Source organism: Seriola dumerili, unplaced genomic scaffold (assembly GCF_002260705.1).
Source record: "Seriola dumerili isolate Sdu_G_001 unplaced genomic scaffold, Sdu_1.0 BDQW01000291.1, whole genome shotgun sequence".
Lineage (NCBI taxonomy): Eukaryota > Metazoa > Chordata > Actinopteri > Carangiformes > Carangidae > Seriola > Seriola dumerili.
This window is the reverse complement of record NW_019174546.1, coordinates 5,079,156-5,094,742: the sequence shown is the minus strand read 5'-3', so window position 1 is coordinate 5,094,742 and position 15,587 is coordinate 5,079,156. Positions and strand designations below refer to the sequence as shown.

Genomic DNA, 15,587 nt, shown 5'->3' with positions numbered 1-15,587 from the left:
ATGTGCATTGTTTCACTGGATGGAAGGGTGGAATGGGTGTTTCTCCCCTATGAGTGCCGCTTAAGACGTACCCCCATTCAAATGAAAAAATAAATAAATGATACAGGTTGGCGTGAAATCAGCCATTAAGTTTTTGTGATGTTTTATCTTCTTCAGAAGATGCATCGTGGGTGGAAACAAATTCAACATTAATCAGCTCATTTCAGGTTTTTTGGAGAATATTTGAAGCTATTCTTTTCATGTTGTTATTTAGGAATTGTCCTCCAAACTGATCTGAATTAGGTACAAATATAAAACAACTGATTGCAGTAGTATTCACCCTCCACATACAGTTTTTCTGATTCTAAGCCATCAGTGGTGAAGCTAGTTCTTTGTAGAAGTTTTACAAAAGAAAATAGAGATCACCAATTTTTTATTCTTTTTTATTTTTTATCAGTGTATGATAAGGGATGTTAGATCAAACACAAGTCTATGTAGAAGGCCCAGCACTGGTTAATCAACCTGCGAATGTTGTGATCGGTAGAAATCAAACACTTCACACAGGCAGCAACTCCATAAAGCACGATGGTGGCAGCATTATGCTGTGACGATGATTGTCTGCAGCAGCCTCTGGAAGGATTGTAATCAAACATTTGTGGCAGGACTTTAAAGTGGCTTGTTACTCATGGATCTCATGCAGCATAACAGAGCTTGGGCAGTTTAGCAAAGGAGAATGGGCAGGGATGAGGGGAGGCAGTGTCCACACAGAGCAATTCGCAAAGAGTTGAGGCTGTAATTGCTGCCAGAGGTGCCTCTACTAAATATCGACTTGAGAAGGGTGAATACAATCAATTACTTTGTTTTTTTTATTTGTTCTTAATTAAGATGAATTTGTAGTGATTTGTTTTCACTTTGACATTAAATTGTCTTTTTATTTCTAAATTAATTTCAAAAAGCCTGATTGCTTCCGCTGTGATTGGAAGTTGTATAAGTGTAAAATATGGGAAAGCCCAGGTGTGGCGTGGACGATATCTTTTAAGAAGCATTATATATTCTTGGTTGATAGGCAGTCCTGGTGAGAGCTCATCCCTCTGAGTTTACTAAATTGAGAGGTAAGTCTCCTTTCGAATTGAAAAGGTAAAAGGTTTGTTCAGGGAATTCTGGTTAGCTTTAGATGGTGATGACACCCCTGTTTTTTCTTTGAGCTTCAAGCCTGCTGGTAAAGTCTTGGTCGGTCTTTCAGCTTGTCTTAATTCCTCCTTTCTGTGTGCCTGCCCACCAGTCAACATCATAGAGGGATTAGAGCTACTTCTAATGAGTCCAGTTTGTGCTTTTTTTTTTTTTTTTTTTTTGAGAAAATCTGCATGCTCCTCTTCCATCAGCCCGGCTCTTCCTCGTGCTTACTTTATCTCTCTCGTCAGTTCCTTTCCTCTCCCTCCCCCCACACCCCACTCTCCTGTCCCTCGCCCACCCCCCTCGCCGCCGCCCCCGCCGCCCCTCTCTCCTCATCCCTTTACACAGTGCATCATTTGAAGAGGTGAGGCTGTTGAGCACTAGGAGGAATAAAAGTGATTTATGAATGGGCCAGCCTACCTGGGTGCTGGAGGGGGAAGCCAGTGGCTGTCAGGCTCTCTGATCCAGCAGCCCATTGTTCCCTCTAGCCTCACTGCAGGGGAAGCTCCTCTGCCTCTGCTGCCTCTGATCTTTTACCGTGCCTTACTGGCGCTGCATGTTACCATTAAGTGACTCCCAAACTGCACAAATACCTATGCACTGCAGGGGCGCGTATGTGTGTGCCAGACCATTTTCTCAGAGGCACACACACCCGCAGCACACTGCTCGCAGTCTGTTTATTCGCATGCCACTCAAGTAAATGGCTGCATGCTCGTGCACAGATTTAATTATTATGCTTAACCTGAATTAGTCTTTTATGATTTGAAGTTTTAATTTTTCCAGATTTTAGAAGTTAACATGGGTGAGGACAACCAGATGCACCGACCAGCAGCAACCTATCGATAAAATAAAGAGAGGTGACAGGAAAGGTTTTGTAGCTGCTGAGGACAATGTATGAGTTCCTCCTTGTCACCATATGCTCATATGCAGATACACACCGTACACACACATTCGCACAATACGTGATGGTAGAATATTGTGGTTTTATAGGGTAAAACTGAGGAATGACATCACTTAGGCAGAGTGATTTGGCTATTAGTTTTTGTGTGTTTAGCCACTGTGTGTGATCGCACCATGTTTACTGAGTAATATATGATAATTCCTGATGGCAGGAAGGTGGACGCGATAAACTTGGTGAGAGGAAATGGTATACACAGGTGCTCTGTTGTAATTCATTAAAAGATAAGTGATCGCAGAGATATGTCAAAGTAACCTTTGGAATCCAGATGAACTGCACTAAGAGAGTTCCTGTAGCCCACAATGGGAGGTAATATCCTTATATTGGACAGTTATTATAACATGCTCTATGTAGTCTGGAGAGATTTATCCCACTGATTTATTATTTATAATTACATGTCTCCTTAGTATTATTTGTTGTTATCATCTTCAGTTGTTCAATTAGACTCTGCATTATGTTGCTGTAGCTTATTCTAGTTAAATTACTGACTGAGGAGTGCACCCATTAAAGATGTAGTGCAGTGACAGGTTCATTCAGTGAGCCAGAGTACCAGTTTGCTGCAGCATGCGCTGTGACTTAATTGAAAAGTCCCCCAATCCTAGAATCCCTCCCAGTGTCCACCTCTCTATGAGCTGGGACCGGTCCAACAGATCAGCCAGAGGACAAGCTGATACAAGCCTCAATCCCCCTGTGGCCAATCAGAACGCCCACACTTCCTCCTAGGGCTGGGCCAACGGTGGCTCTGAGCCAATAGATAAGCTCAGCCATGCTGTAATGCTCTGTCTGTCCTGTGGCATGCTGAAACATTGAGTCCTGGCTGCTATGTTGCTATAGCACATGTTGGGAGAGGGAGGGGTGGGGGTAGCAGAGGGAGGCAAGAATGGATGGATAGAGGGGGAAGAGAGGGAACGAGGGATCGAGGGATGGATGCATGAAGGGAGGGAGAGGGAGGGGTGCATCCCTTACTGAAGGGACTCAAGGACATAAAGAGCTTTTGGGAAAGTGACTATAGCATGCAAAAAAGAAAAGCTTGCATTGTGAAGCCGCCATACGCACTGATAGTATGTTTTTCGCCCACTTGCCAAACCTAGAAAGAGCAGGATTTATTTGTGGCACTTTAAGTGCCTCAGCAATGCAGGTAATAAATATGACAGAGCAAGGTGATGTACTTCCACAGCACAGCTGTCAGGCATCTTTAATATTTTCTCCCCCTATTTAAAAACAAATGTAGTTTATCTATTTACCTGATGTACTCGAATAAGTAATAGAATTTGTTTGGGCTTTGGATGGTACTTTAACGTCAGTGATGGCAGTTGGGTTTGTGTTTTTTTTTTTTTTTTTTGAAACACTGAGAAGCTTGCTGCATATTTCTTAGCTGAGTGAACTCATGTAAAACCTCATTACAAACCTTGCAGTATACTTAAAATGGTTTCACTCAACACAAAACTTATGACAACACATCACTCACACATCACCGCCTTTTTCCTGCTTTGTTCCTATTATATCAATCTAAGACTGATAGCATAATATAAGTATTAATGTCATCCTGGGTTGTTAGGGATGCCGCCATGCTTTTGTGATCCCATGCCGTCATGCTTTTGTGATCCTAATCCACATATTGAGTATCAATACCAAGTGAGATGTCATATTTTTAAATGAGATTGTCGAGCAAGCAATCTTTAGAGAACCATCGGAAATGAATCAGACTTTACATATCAAGTAGTTGAATAAATTTTTAATACAGTGACAAAATAATTTAAGGAATACTTGGTTGCACACACAGATGATTCAGCAGTTTTGAATTTGTAAGAACAACAGTGCAGATATCCTTTTTCGGCACTGTCAAAATGCAGCAGACCAGGGGACCAGGGCAGCTTCAGACTTCAGACTGTGTGATATGTATGATCAAATGTGGGCAGAACCCATGCTTATTGTCCCATGTCCAGTCATCTACAATTTTTGTCACTGAAAGGGGTATTAGTACCTTAATGTACTTGAGGGACACATTCAGGCCGACGTTCACATCTAAACCAAGCTATGCTGCTGAATAATGCAGGCCATGTTGCCCTGGTAACCCGTACGGACATCCATGTCAATGGCTCCCACGTAAATGAGTTATGACAGGTCAGAGAGGCTAAGGATTTGTGTTTGTGTCTGTCGGTGAGCTCATGCCCGAGTGTGTGTGGATTCTTGTGTACAAACATGTAAAGAATACTGAGGAAAGTCGGCGACAGCAAAGCACTTGCTTTGTAAAAAGCCATTACATTATTGGGATTAGGCAGAATAGCTTATGTGGGAAATATGCAGGAGAAAACCTTCATTGTGCTATCTGTAGAATCATGGGTCCGTGTGGAATACATTCAAGTTTCTATGGAGCCTTATCTGTGTAATGTACAGTACATTCATACAAGCTCCATTCCCCCACCATTAACAAGTTGGCTGTTAGACATTTTCTCTTCAGCTCTGGGGCATATGGCCTGTTGTCTCAGTGCTTAGAGGAGGCAGTAGCTGATACAAGGCCCTTTGATCCCCATTATTTCCCACTGCAAACAATGGATTTTAATTACCAAATCGCTCTTTCAGCCACAGCTTCTTCCTCTGCATATGTGCCTAGAAGTGCACTGCCAAAGAAGTCAGACTCATCAGCTGCAATATGGCAGCTTGTTTGTGTCACTTTGGATCTGGTCTGCCAATTACTGTGGCAGAGCATTTGATGATGTGTTATCCTCGTTTTGCCTCTGTGTTTAAGGGGAGATACTGTTACTGCTGGCTTTCTGTGTGTAAAGGGACCCTCGCAGTTACAACATACAGAGATGGAACACTTAAGGCTGGTGTGTGAGTGTAATGTGTTTGCGGGGGCAGGAAGGTGGGAGGCGGTCCAGGGAGTGAGGGTTGATTTAAAGTGGTAGATTTGCCGTGAGATCGTAGATCACGGGAGCCTCTCAGACTGTCTGCCCATATGGTGACAGTGTGGCAGGCTGCTGAGTGGCTGTCGATCGAAGGACCTTCAGAGCGGCTGAATTCTCCGCCGCTCTGCAAAAGCCCAGAGTCAATCCCTCGGTTCTGTTTACCGCTCCGTACCTCTGTGCGGAAACACCTGCAGTTAATTTCACCAGGCAGGAGTAAAAGTCTAGTTTTGCTGCAAAGAAAGGAACTATATAATCACAAAATGGCCAGTATCACGGTCCCAATAAAAGAGTCATTGTCAGTCACATTGGCTTCACAGATGAGAGGTTATTTAGATGATGTTAGATGAGTGAGCTCATGCCTTTAAAACCTGAAAAAGATTCAAATAACAAGTAAGTAAATAAGAGGAAGTCTACTAGCAAAAAAACCAACCCCAAAGCCACCAAAAATGCCCAAAGACAATTTTGCTGTAGCTTGTAACTTCGGTACAGGAGTTCCTTCTAGTGACTGTGACATAGCTTCACAAGGTATTGATTAACAGCATCTCTGCACTGTAGAAAAACACAGATGGAGCATGTGTGATGTTACCCATAGGCTCCTGGAGGGATGCTTTGAAGCCTTTGTCATCACCATCATCATTAAGTACAGTATTTTAATGGGTTTCTCACAGCAGATACAGGATGGACACAAAGACATCACACTCATCAATAAAAAAAATATTACATATACATACTTATCGACCTGTAGGTTTCATTTTCATGGATTTAATTTCTGCATCACGGACAGAGAAAAGCTGTATTTGTTGCAGGTCATATGAGGGGGGGCACTGATCCGTAACATCTACCAGAGGGCAGTTTGTCGAAAAAGGGAGTGAGCAGGTCTAAGGGGTCACAGATGATTTTCTTTGCTCTGTTAGCAGCTTGTTTGAGAAGCAATGACTGTAATAATAGGCAAGAGAGGCCAGTGAGTTTGGATGCTCCAGTGACAGCGTACTCCAGTCTGTTTGTATCTTTGGCTGACAAGTGATGTGAGCTACAGTTTTCATTTTCTGCGCTCCGGTTTGTATACTTTTGTCCTACGTCAAGTCAGCCATTGAAAATGCTATTACCAAATCCTGTCGTGTGGTTTTGTCACTTTTCAAGTTGGTTATTTGCACATTGTCAACGTGTATTCACTCTGTCAAGTCAGTTTCTTGTAAGTCCTTTTCATACAGCAGGTTAATTTCAGTTCAGTTTTTTTTTTTTTTTTTTTTTTTCCAGCCCTCCTTAGATTCGTATTCGTATTAGACTAAAAACCAATGTAGAACATATTATGTTATGTTCCAGGCTTGCGCACAAAGTGATGTTCAATAATTACATGGTTGTTTTATGGGTAATGATGCTATTGAGGAATTCTTCTATAGAGTACGTATGATTTAGGTGTCTCTTTATTCTAATATAATCTGTATGTCCTTGCTTCTTCTTTTATGCCATTTCTCACTTTTTAGGTAAAAGGATGTATATTATAGCTATTATAGCTGGTGCAGAAATGAGAATGAGAGTTTTTCAAGGTACTGAGGAGAATAAAGTGCAAAGGAAGAGTAGCATGGGAAAATAATTGGGTCATCTCGAACCAATGGGACATTAACGCGCCATTGGGCTTCTCTGACTGTCTTGCTGCCTCCTTCTTCATAAATTGCTATGAATCAGGACACCCCATAATACCGGGTGATTTAAGGCTAATTAGAGCTAAGCCTTTATAGGCTTGCACCTACTTCCTAAATGGACAGACAACTATACCTGAGAACATATGAAAATGCACCTGGCGTCTCCTAAACAACCTTCAAGCCAGCAGCAATAGCCATAGTGATAACCAAAACATCATAGAAATGCACCCCTTTCCCGTCTTTCCCTTCCCGGTTTATGCAAATAGTCCTTAATAAAAGCATGCTCACTCAGGGGCCTCAGGTACAGGCAAGCAGGGGAAGGTCACATTGTAGGGGAAATTATTCTCCTCACGGCATGGTAATGAAAGCCTTTTTTTATCGAGCGGAGCCAGTTAGGTTCTTGTCCTCAGCTCTCTGCTGCACTGCTGGCCTGGACGCTACCTGTGTTTATTTACTCTGTCCACAGCAGGACAGCCAGTAGCAGTGGGACGGCCCTGACTTAAGTTAACTGGTAACTAATTGCTTCTGGGGGTGGAGTGACAGCCAGGGGGAAGGTTTGAGGGGTCTGAATTCCAACCAGTTACATTTGCATGGGTATTATAGGCTGCTTGAATTATTTCAGTGAATGGAACTTACCCTTTTTTGCGTTGAAGTTGTGACTGTTTCGCTGTCATACACACACATTTTGGAAAAAAATGCAATATGAGAGCCAACAGCCCCATTCAGAGCAGCATGTTTTAAGATCAGTGAAATCCTCAACAGTTTTATGACTATAACCCTCCCAGCTGCCACTGAGTTAGGGATTCTGTGCCTTCCAAACCTCTCACACTTGATGAAGAGCACCTCCCTGCCCTGAGTGGAAAGGGAGTGGGAAGGGGGGGGGGGGTTCCATTTGGAGTTGGTGTGTTGCATTTATGAATGATTTGTTGGGAACAGGGTTCACTATTTCAAAGGACCTGAAAGTATTGATTCTGTCCCCGATGAGCTGACACCTCATGTATCGTCTGAAGTCGTGTCATCTGGAAGGGCTGCTCCAATAAGGACTCTGCATCAGGGAAGAAAATACTGCCAGTTTTGGGGAAGGAATATAGAGACACACCTCGTGTGACTAACTAAGTTTGACGAAGGCAGTTTGGATAACGTAAGGCAACTAAACACATTTTTGACAAAACTATTTCAACTTAAGGCCCACTTAATAGCTTTTTTTCCCCAAAGGCTTACAAACATATCAAATGGTTTCATTGGCAGATAGAGACTGTTGTCATGGAGATGGAGTTGTTGGCATGTCTGCTAAGTAGCAGAATGTAATCCATAGCACTTTCAGGATTTCTTGTCCATGTTTGTTTATAAGTTAAACTTGTTAAACATTTTGCTAAAGTCCTGAAAATGGTGTGGATAAAATCTTCTCCTCGTCTGTAGATGAAGACTGTGTGACACAGTTGAAAGCTCCAGTAAAAGTTACTAGATTAGTTAGTTTGTTTTTTTTCCAAGGTCAAGGATTAATTTAGGTTCTAAACATTTTGTTTAAGGTATTGGGTTATGGAGTATTTGTAACCACTGAAATAGATCTGATCTGTATATTTGATCATATAAAGACTCTCACAGTAAGACTGATCACTGTCATTATCACTTTTATAAAGCTTTTTAGGCAGGTGGCACCTTTTGGCGACTAATTTCCCATGCAGAATTTGGATCTCCTGTCTTGAGCTTGAAGCCTTAGTTAATGGCTGATGGTATGCCAAACACGTCTCCTACATCAGAGTAACCATATGTTTGTGCACAGCCATTAATCTCAGGCTGGATGTTGACTGTTCCCGTTTTGCCCTGTCCTACCCAAGTTACTGTCCCTCGACTCTCACTTCCTGTTGTAATAGCGGCGACTGACCACCACACAGATGGCTGTCAGCCAGGCGAGGGCAGCAGAAGGGCCCTGTCGACCCCTACACATACACACACCCGCACGCGCGCGCGTGTACGCACACACTTTTAGTTCACTGTCTTACATACAATGACAAACGCCAACACACACAGAGCTGAGGGCGTCAGAGAGCGTCCTGGTCAATGACAAATTGCAGCCCAAGACAACAGGCCCCGGTGTAGCTCTCCTGAGGGACTCTTGAGATCTCTCACAGGGTGACCCAGTTCCATCACGTCTCCCCTTCTCCCTCTCTCCTCCACCATACTCGCTCCTCAGCTGCACGTCCTCCTGCATTCACACAGACCGTTGCATTGGTTTTAAGGTTCAGCTGTCATAAGGAAATCCTCACTGCACTCTAAATTTGCTTCCTTCTTATAGCAAATTTTTAGGTGTCCAAATGTAAACTCCCAGATCGACACTGTGCCTTCTGCTCAGTAAAAGGTCTGCAGCCTGAGCTGGCCAAACTCGCTCTCTTCCTCTGTCTCCCTCCTGCTCAACATCCTACGTCAAGAGCCAGTTCCTCTCATAACCCCTCAGTCACCGCTAACATCGCTTACCCAAGAGATAAAAAAAAAATTTAAAAAACATCTTGGATTTATTTCTTGGTTCTTAATTCACTCTCTTTTTTTTCTGCCTTTACAGCAAATAACTTAACTGCAATGCAGCAGTGCCAGTATGGGGCATTAATATTAATGTCCGCCCATTTTGCCCAGCATGGCAGGGAGCCTGTCAATCTAGACTTCTATTGGAGGGGCTCCCTACACCAGCTAACACCTGCCCAGCACTCAAGTGCCTGTGTTTGACACTAGAAGGCGCCAGTCTGCCCCTGTAGGAGGCATGAAATCATTGGCCAATTGTTCTACATATAGGAGACATTTCCAGCCAATCCAGATCGCACAAATGTTCTATATTGCACCAATAGGAGGAAGAACATGGGCACAAAAAGAACAAAGGCATTATGTGGGACAAACGCCCTTGATTCTGTTGGTAGTTTTAAAAAAAAAAAAAAAAAAAAACTGCATTCCTGTATTGTCTATCAGTCTTTCTTGAACGAAAGCTAAAAGAGTGTTATGCTTCACCGCTGGGAATAAGTTTTATGTTATAGCTTCAGGCAAGAATCTGATGTGGCAAGGTCTTTTCTTGAATAATTTGCTTGTTTAAGTCTCAACTCCTGCCCAGTGGGAGTGCAATGGATGAAATTACTCAAAAGTCCCCCATGAGATGGTAAATCTACAATACGCAAGCAAATAGTTCTTTGTAACAAAGGCGACACATTATGAATATGAGATTAGGCAGAGTGGGTGCGGTTGCTATATCATTTAAGCAGCGCTCCTCTGCATTAAGTGGTTGAAGATGGCTGCAAGCAATGCAGGTGTATGTGCGTAAGCCTCTGTGCAATGAGAGGTAGAGAGAGAGCGAGGGAGCCTGGGATCAGTGTGCTGCGCTGTTCATCACTGCAGCAGTACACCAGCCCCGGATCTCTGTCCGTACAGAGGTGCTGACTGCCTGCCCCCCTGCCTCTCTGCCCCTCTCTCTCTGCTTTCCTCAAGAGGGTGTACTGATGATGCTCTCTTTCATTACTCCAGAAGGAGGGAGACAAGCTGTAGGTTTAGCAAAAACCTGCAGAGAACCAGTCATCCTGATTACCTTCAGTCTGAAAGCCTGCCAGCATGTTGGTTTGCTTTCTTTTCTCCGTCTTAATAGTTAACCATTTTCATTGATTGTGCAGGCTGTGGCCTTCCCCCCACCCTGTACTGTTTCAGACCATATTCACCTGACTATTGTGTATGTAAATACTCCAGTGTATGGATGGGGGCTGTTCAGCCATATCAAAGTCAGGGTAAAATCTGCTGCCTCCTTTTGTCGCAGTTCAAAGATATGCCCTGCATGATTATTCAGGGTTAATCAAGGCCAGGAGGGTTCCCTCCAGCGTTCCTGCTCTAATGCTTATTGAAGGTACATTGTGTACCTAACTACAGACGAGATATAAGAACAGTTCAGGGATACACTTCGGGCTTTTAAGTGTCTTTTTTCACATTCCATAGTATTTGCAAAAATTGAAGAGTTGTCTACTGCCTTTATTTCTCATCAGATATCCTTGGTCGATGCACTGCTCGTACATTAAAATAGGCATGAGTCTCATTTCAGTATTCTGATGTATTATATGCCTGGGTGTGTGCCCATGAGCTAAAGCAAGAGGAGTGCATGGAGAGATAGGAGTTGGGGGCAAAGAGATAATGGATGAGTTCAAACACTAAACTAAAAGCTGCCACGCAAGGAAACCTAGTTGACTTTGTCAGAAAAAGGTTATTAATTCACATGTGTTTCTGTGTAATTACAGTCAAGTTAATAAAGAATGGAAATATGTTTGTGGCTTCCTTTTACCAGTAAGTCTCTTTTCTTCTTCTTCAGTGGCACTGTGGGGAGTGACAGTCAGCCTCCCTCTTTATCCCCACTGTGACACTGTGACTCCTTTTCAGCCTTCCTCTTGTACAGTTGTCTTTGCAGCCACATCTCTCGGTGGCACACATCCTCCAAATGACCTTCAATGGCACAGAACTGACTTGCTCTTCTCACCACACCAGGCCACTTGTGTTAAACAGCGCTGTTTAAACAATGGATTTTCCCCCTTCCCACCCTGTCTGTTTCTTCCCCAGGAGAAGACCTGAGTGAATGCAGCTAAATCTCATGTAATTACCATTTTGCCTCCCAATGATAGGCGCTTTTGCGCATCATCAAGGGAAAAGTGGCTTCCCCTTTTAACCGAAGAGATGGTAGAGGGACGGGTACTCTAAAATAACACACAGCACTTGTACCGCTCAAAGCTTGATGTAAATAACACTGTGCTTGGGAAAGCAACTCCTCCCTAAGTTGATTTAGTATTCTTGTCCCCATGTGTGAAAATGGGATCTGCTCTGCTGTAAAAAGAAAAAAAGTGTATTGGAATATGCTGTGTATTAGCAGTACAGACACTGTGATGTGTTTGCTTCCAACAGCTTGAGTCTGACCCCGCGATATCATGCAGTGCATGAAGCATTCATTCACAGATATATGAGTTTTGGCCTTTTACATCACAGATGTATACCTTTCATCAATTTAACTGCATTGTCTTGACTTTTTTTTTTTTTTTAGCGTTGTTTTTTTTTCTTATGTGTCCAAACCCAAAATCCACTCACTCTCTCCCTCCCTCGCTTTCTCCTCTCTGTGCAGTGCCATGCGCGTGCTGCTATCCAAACTGCCGAGGCCTTGGATCGTAGATGAGAAGAAGGATGACGGTTACACAGCACTGCACCTGGCTGCCCTCAACAACCATGTGGAGGTGGCTGAGCTGTTGGTGCACCAGGTGACAACACAGCAGCACTCACAGACAAACAAATAGCTCATTTTAATGCATACTTTAGCACTCAAACTGACAACAAATGCAGTTATTCATGCTCTGTAAGAGACTCTTACCATTTTGCAAATATTAGCCCAAAGCATAGCTGCATCGGCTTAGACTGCACTCCCGGCTTTCCCCTCACTACAGACCATTAAGAGCAGCTTCCACTGCACTCCCTGCAGCCAGCAAGCTGTAGACCAGTTGAAGCAGCTATAACTGCCCTTTTTTTTATTGAATCCATACGGTTCACAAGGCCTCTAGAGGTAATCTTTAGTGCTGCTGGGCCCTCATATCCTCCTCCTCCTGCAATCATAGGTTTGTGCTCTCTTTTCCCTCTGAGAGTGCAGATTTAACTCCCTGAAGACTAACACATGCAGGAGTTTACGGCAAAAGTCACCTGACCAAGCGGGAACTGGGTTAATTAGGATATGGTGCAAGGCAGCAATGTTGCTGCAGCATTCCAACGCATGTACCTTTCAGCGGGGACGGCCTTTTTCCCAAGTCCCTGCAATGGGCTGGTTTGCAGTGATGGCTCAGCTTTCTATTCAGAAATTGCACCACACTACAAGGTGCACTGCAGATTCCCTGCCAGCCAGCCAGCCAGCCAGCCAGCCAGTCAGCCAGTCAGCCAGTCAGCCAGCCAGCCAGTCAGTCAGTCAGTCTTATTACTTGGGGATTTCACACACTGCCTGATCACAATGCTTATCTTCCCTCCACATCTCCTCAGCTGAGGTATTCGCAATTGGAAATGACAATCACATGCGGCGTTATTGTGGGATGCGTTTTTTTCCAGCCCCCTAGGTGATACTTTGTTGGTCGGCAGGGTTGAAGGAAGGAAGGTTGTTTGAGGCACATAAAGCCAGAAAGCTTGTTACAGTCTTTCATGTGCTGAACAATCATTTTATTTCATTTATTTTATTTGTCCACATTTATCACTTGTCTCTCATCTCTATGTGCACATGTGAGTGACACTTTATGGTTGGTTGTTAATGTATGCACAAATTCCCATATGTTAATAATATGTGTGTGTTTGCTTCTACCTTGTTCCCACCTCCCAGGGCAACGCCAGCTTAGACATCCAGAATGTCAACCAGCAGACGGCATTACACCTGGCAGTGGAGCGCCAGCACACTCAGATAGTCCGGGTTAGTGGGACTTCTTCTTCTTTCTCATCATCCTTTTTCTCATTTGTTCTCCTCCTTTTTCCTCTTTCACTTCTCAGCACAAACTGAACATCCTGTCTCTAGTTATCTCTGTGTCAGTCCCTCATTCTGGACCATACACAAAAGGGAGTAGAATAACGTCAGTGCAGCCCCGCATTTAATTTCCACGGTTGGATGTCCTGCAGTTGAATGAGGTCCTGCTTCAGATTGATGCTGTGAAGGGAAAATGCTCTCTGAGGCTGTGTCTTGGTTAGAGTCATTTGGTGTAGTATTGGATTGAGATAGCCACGTTGCCATCTTGTGGACTGAGAAAAAAATGCACTCTATATTTGGGGACCACAACACAGAGGCAGTTCATTGTGAGCAGCAGCCTTATAAATCAGCACTGTGGCATTTGCATCGTAGCATAAAATTAAAGTTGTTTTATGGTTGTTGCTAGAGTTCGCGTTTGACCGCCTGCTCGCGTAACTCTTTGTTTATATGTTCCTCTTAACAGCTGTTGGTACGGGCAGAGGCCAAGCTCGATGTGCAGGACAAGGACGGGGACACACCGCTTCACGAGGCACTGCGTCACCACACACTATCCCAACTGCGACAACTCCAAGATATGCAGGATGTCAGCAAAGTGGAGCCCTGGGAACCCTCCAAGAACACAGTAAGGCGTCACATCATTGAAGTGTTCATACATAAAAATGAAAACAACTTTGTGTGCAATCTTGACAGCCAAGAGATGCAATAAGAAAACATCAGCGATCTGGAAAAAGGGTGAATCACATGTGGCTCTAGTGGAAGAGCAAAGAGCAGAAAAAAAGCAAAAAAAATCTTTAATTTTGGTTCATAATAATGAGTAATGTTTCTAGGCTCCTCATAAATATTTATTGGAGGTCACTTGCAAAAATAAGGAAATATGCCTCCTCATTATCCAACAGGCTGATGTGAAATTATTTATTCCCAAATATAATTGTCTAGCAGCAGAATGCCGACTACTACAGCACAATAAAAGAAATGTGACACACTACCAGCCATCACTCAGGGCTCTTTAAAATGTCACTCATTCCGTCTGGGTTTTATACCGGCTTTTGGGAAACACCCAAGACAGGACGTCACTGTATTGCAGGGCTGATGCACAGACCTAGGGACAGTTTATGCTACTTTTATACAGAAACTCTGTGTGTGAGGCAGAATAATGAATATGTTGTGACTTGCTGCAACACTTCCACTGAAGATTTTATTATGTCTTTTCGAGATTGAAGAATAAAGTTAATGGTTGAGAGAGCAAGAAGTCATTACCAGTACTTACTGTGGTTCTAGTAATCCCATAAAAACTCAGCAGTAACTGTGGGGGATCTAACAGTGTTAAGTGTGACCCCTGCTGACTGACAACAAACATGGGTTTTTCCTCTGTTTACTGAATTGATTTGAACAGTTAGACTTATTAGACACAAAAGACATATTGCAATCTCTAACTCATATGATCTGTTTGTCTTTGGGCCGACACCAAAATGCATCCACTGTACGAACATGGAGAGAACACACAAACCAGACTCAATAGGAAAAATAGACAGTTTTTCAGCAGCCTTCATATATATATATATATATATATATATATATATATATATAAGGTATGCTTGCTCTGTCAACACCACCACCCAATGATGAGAGAGAAGTGTAATTGTGTCATGACTTTCAGTATCTGTGATTATGGGAGATTGTAATTATTAGGGCAGTGTTCCGCAGGGTCTGTACACACACCTGTGTGTGTGTGTGTGTGTGTGTGCGTGTGTGTGTGTGTGTGTGTGTGTGGTTCGCTGAGTTGTGTGTGAAAAATGATGACAGATCACACCTAGACAGGAAGCTCAGTGCTCCTCAGTCCCCTGTCATCTGCATCACTGGACAGCCCAGTCTGCAGCGGCCTATCATTCAGACAGCAGCACCCGACGTGAGCGGGGAGCAGTCAACCAGCTCGCTGCCACCTCCTGACCAGCCTGAATGAGTTCATCCCTCTGTAGAGGCCAACATGTCAGACCTGAACCATTTCCGTGTTAACACCACATCACTAATCCCTACAGGGATGTGCTTAAGGCTGGAGTGCCTAGCTGCAGCGACAGGCTTACCGTACCTGTCACCTTCTGTCTCCCTCCCACTTCTTTCTTCTCTCCTCCTCCGCCTCCTCTCTTCTATCCCCCCCCCCCCCCCTCCCCTGTCTTGCCCTCCCCGGTTCCCCAGCGAAGGAGCGGAACAGACAGACAGCAGGCCTAATTGAGATATGTGCAGTTGGGTCACTCTCCCATAGCCCCCCACCCCCCCCCACCCCCAAGATGAGAATTGAATTAGTCGGCCCGATGGCTCCATCAGCAGAGATGTAAAAGCTACTGCTTGAAGACAATCAGACATGGAAGGCCCAAATTGCTTGAGAGAGAGAGAGGCTTTGAGTTAGGGGTAGACCGAGGGAGGTGATGAGCTGG

General features: G+C 43.9%; 1 protein-coding gene across 2 annotated transcripts in view; it reads left to right on the top strand.

The window, feature by feature from the left end:
- mib1 (mindbomb E3 ubiquitin protein ligase 1) overlaps positions 1-15,587 on the top strand; it is a 53,120-nt gene that overhangs the window by 30,217 nt on the left and 7,316 nt on the right. For both annotated transcript variants that reach the window (XM_022758130.1, XM_022758131.1), the window contains exons 13-15: positions 11,791-11,923; positions 13,018-13,104; positions 13,619-13,777. In XM_022758130.1, the coding sequence (XP_022613851.1) occupies positions 11,791-11,923; positions 13,018-13,104; positions 13,619-13,777 (379 nt within the window). The remainder of the gene's footprint in view (positions 1-11,790; positions 11,924-13,017; positions 13,105-13,618; positions 13,778-15,587) is intronic.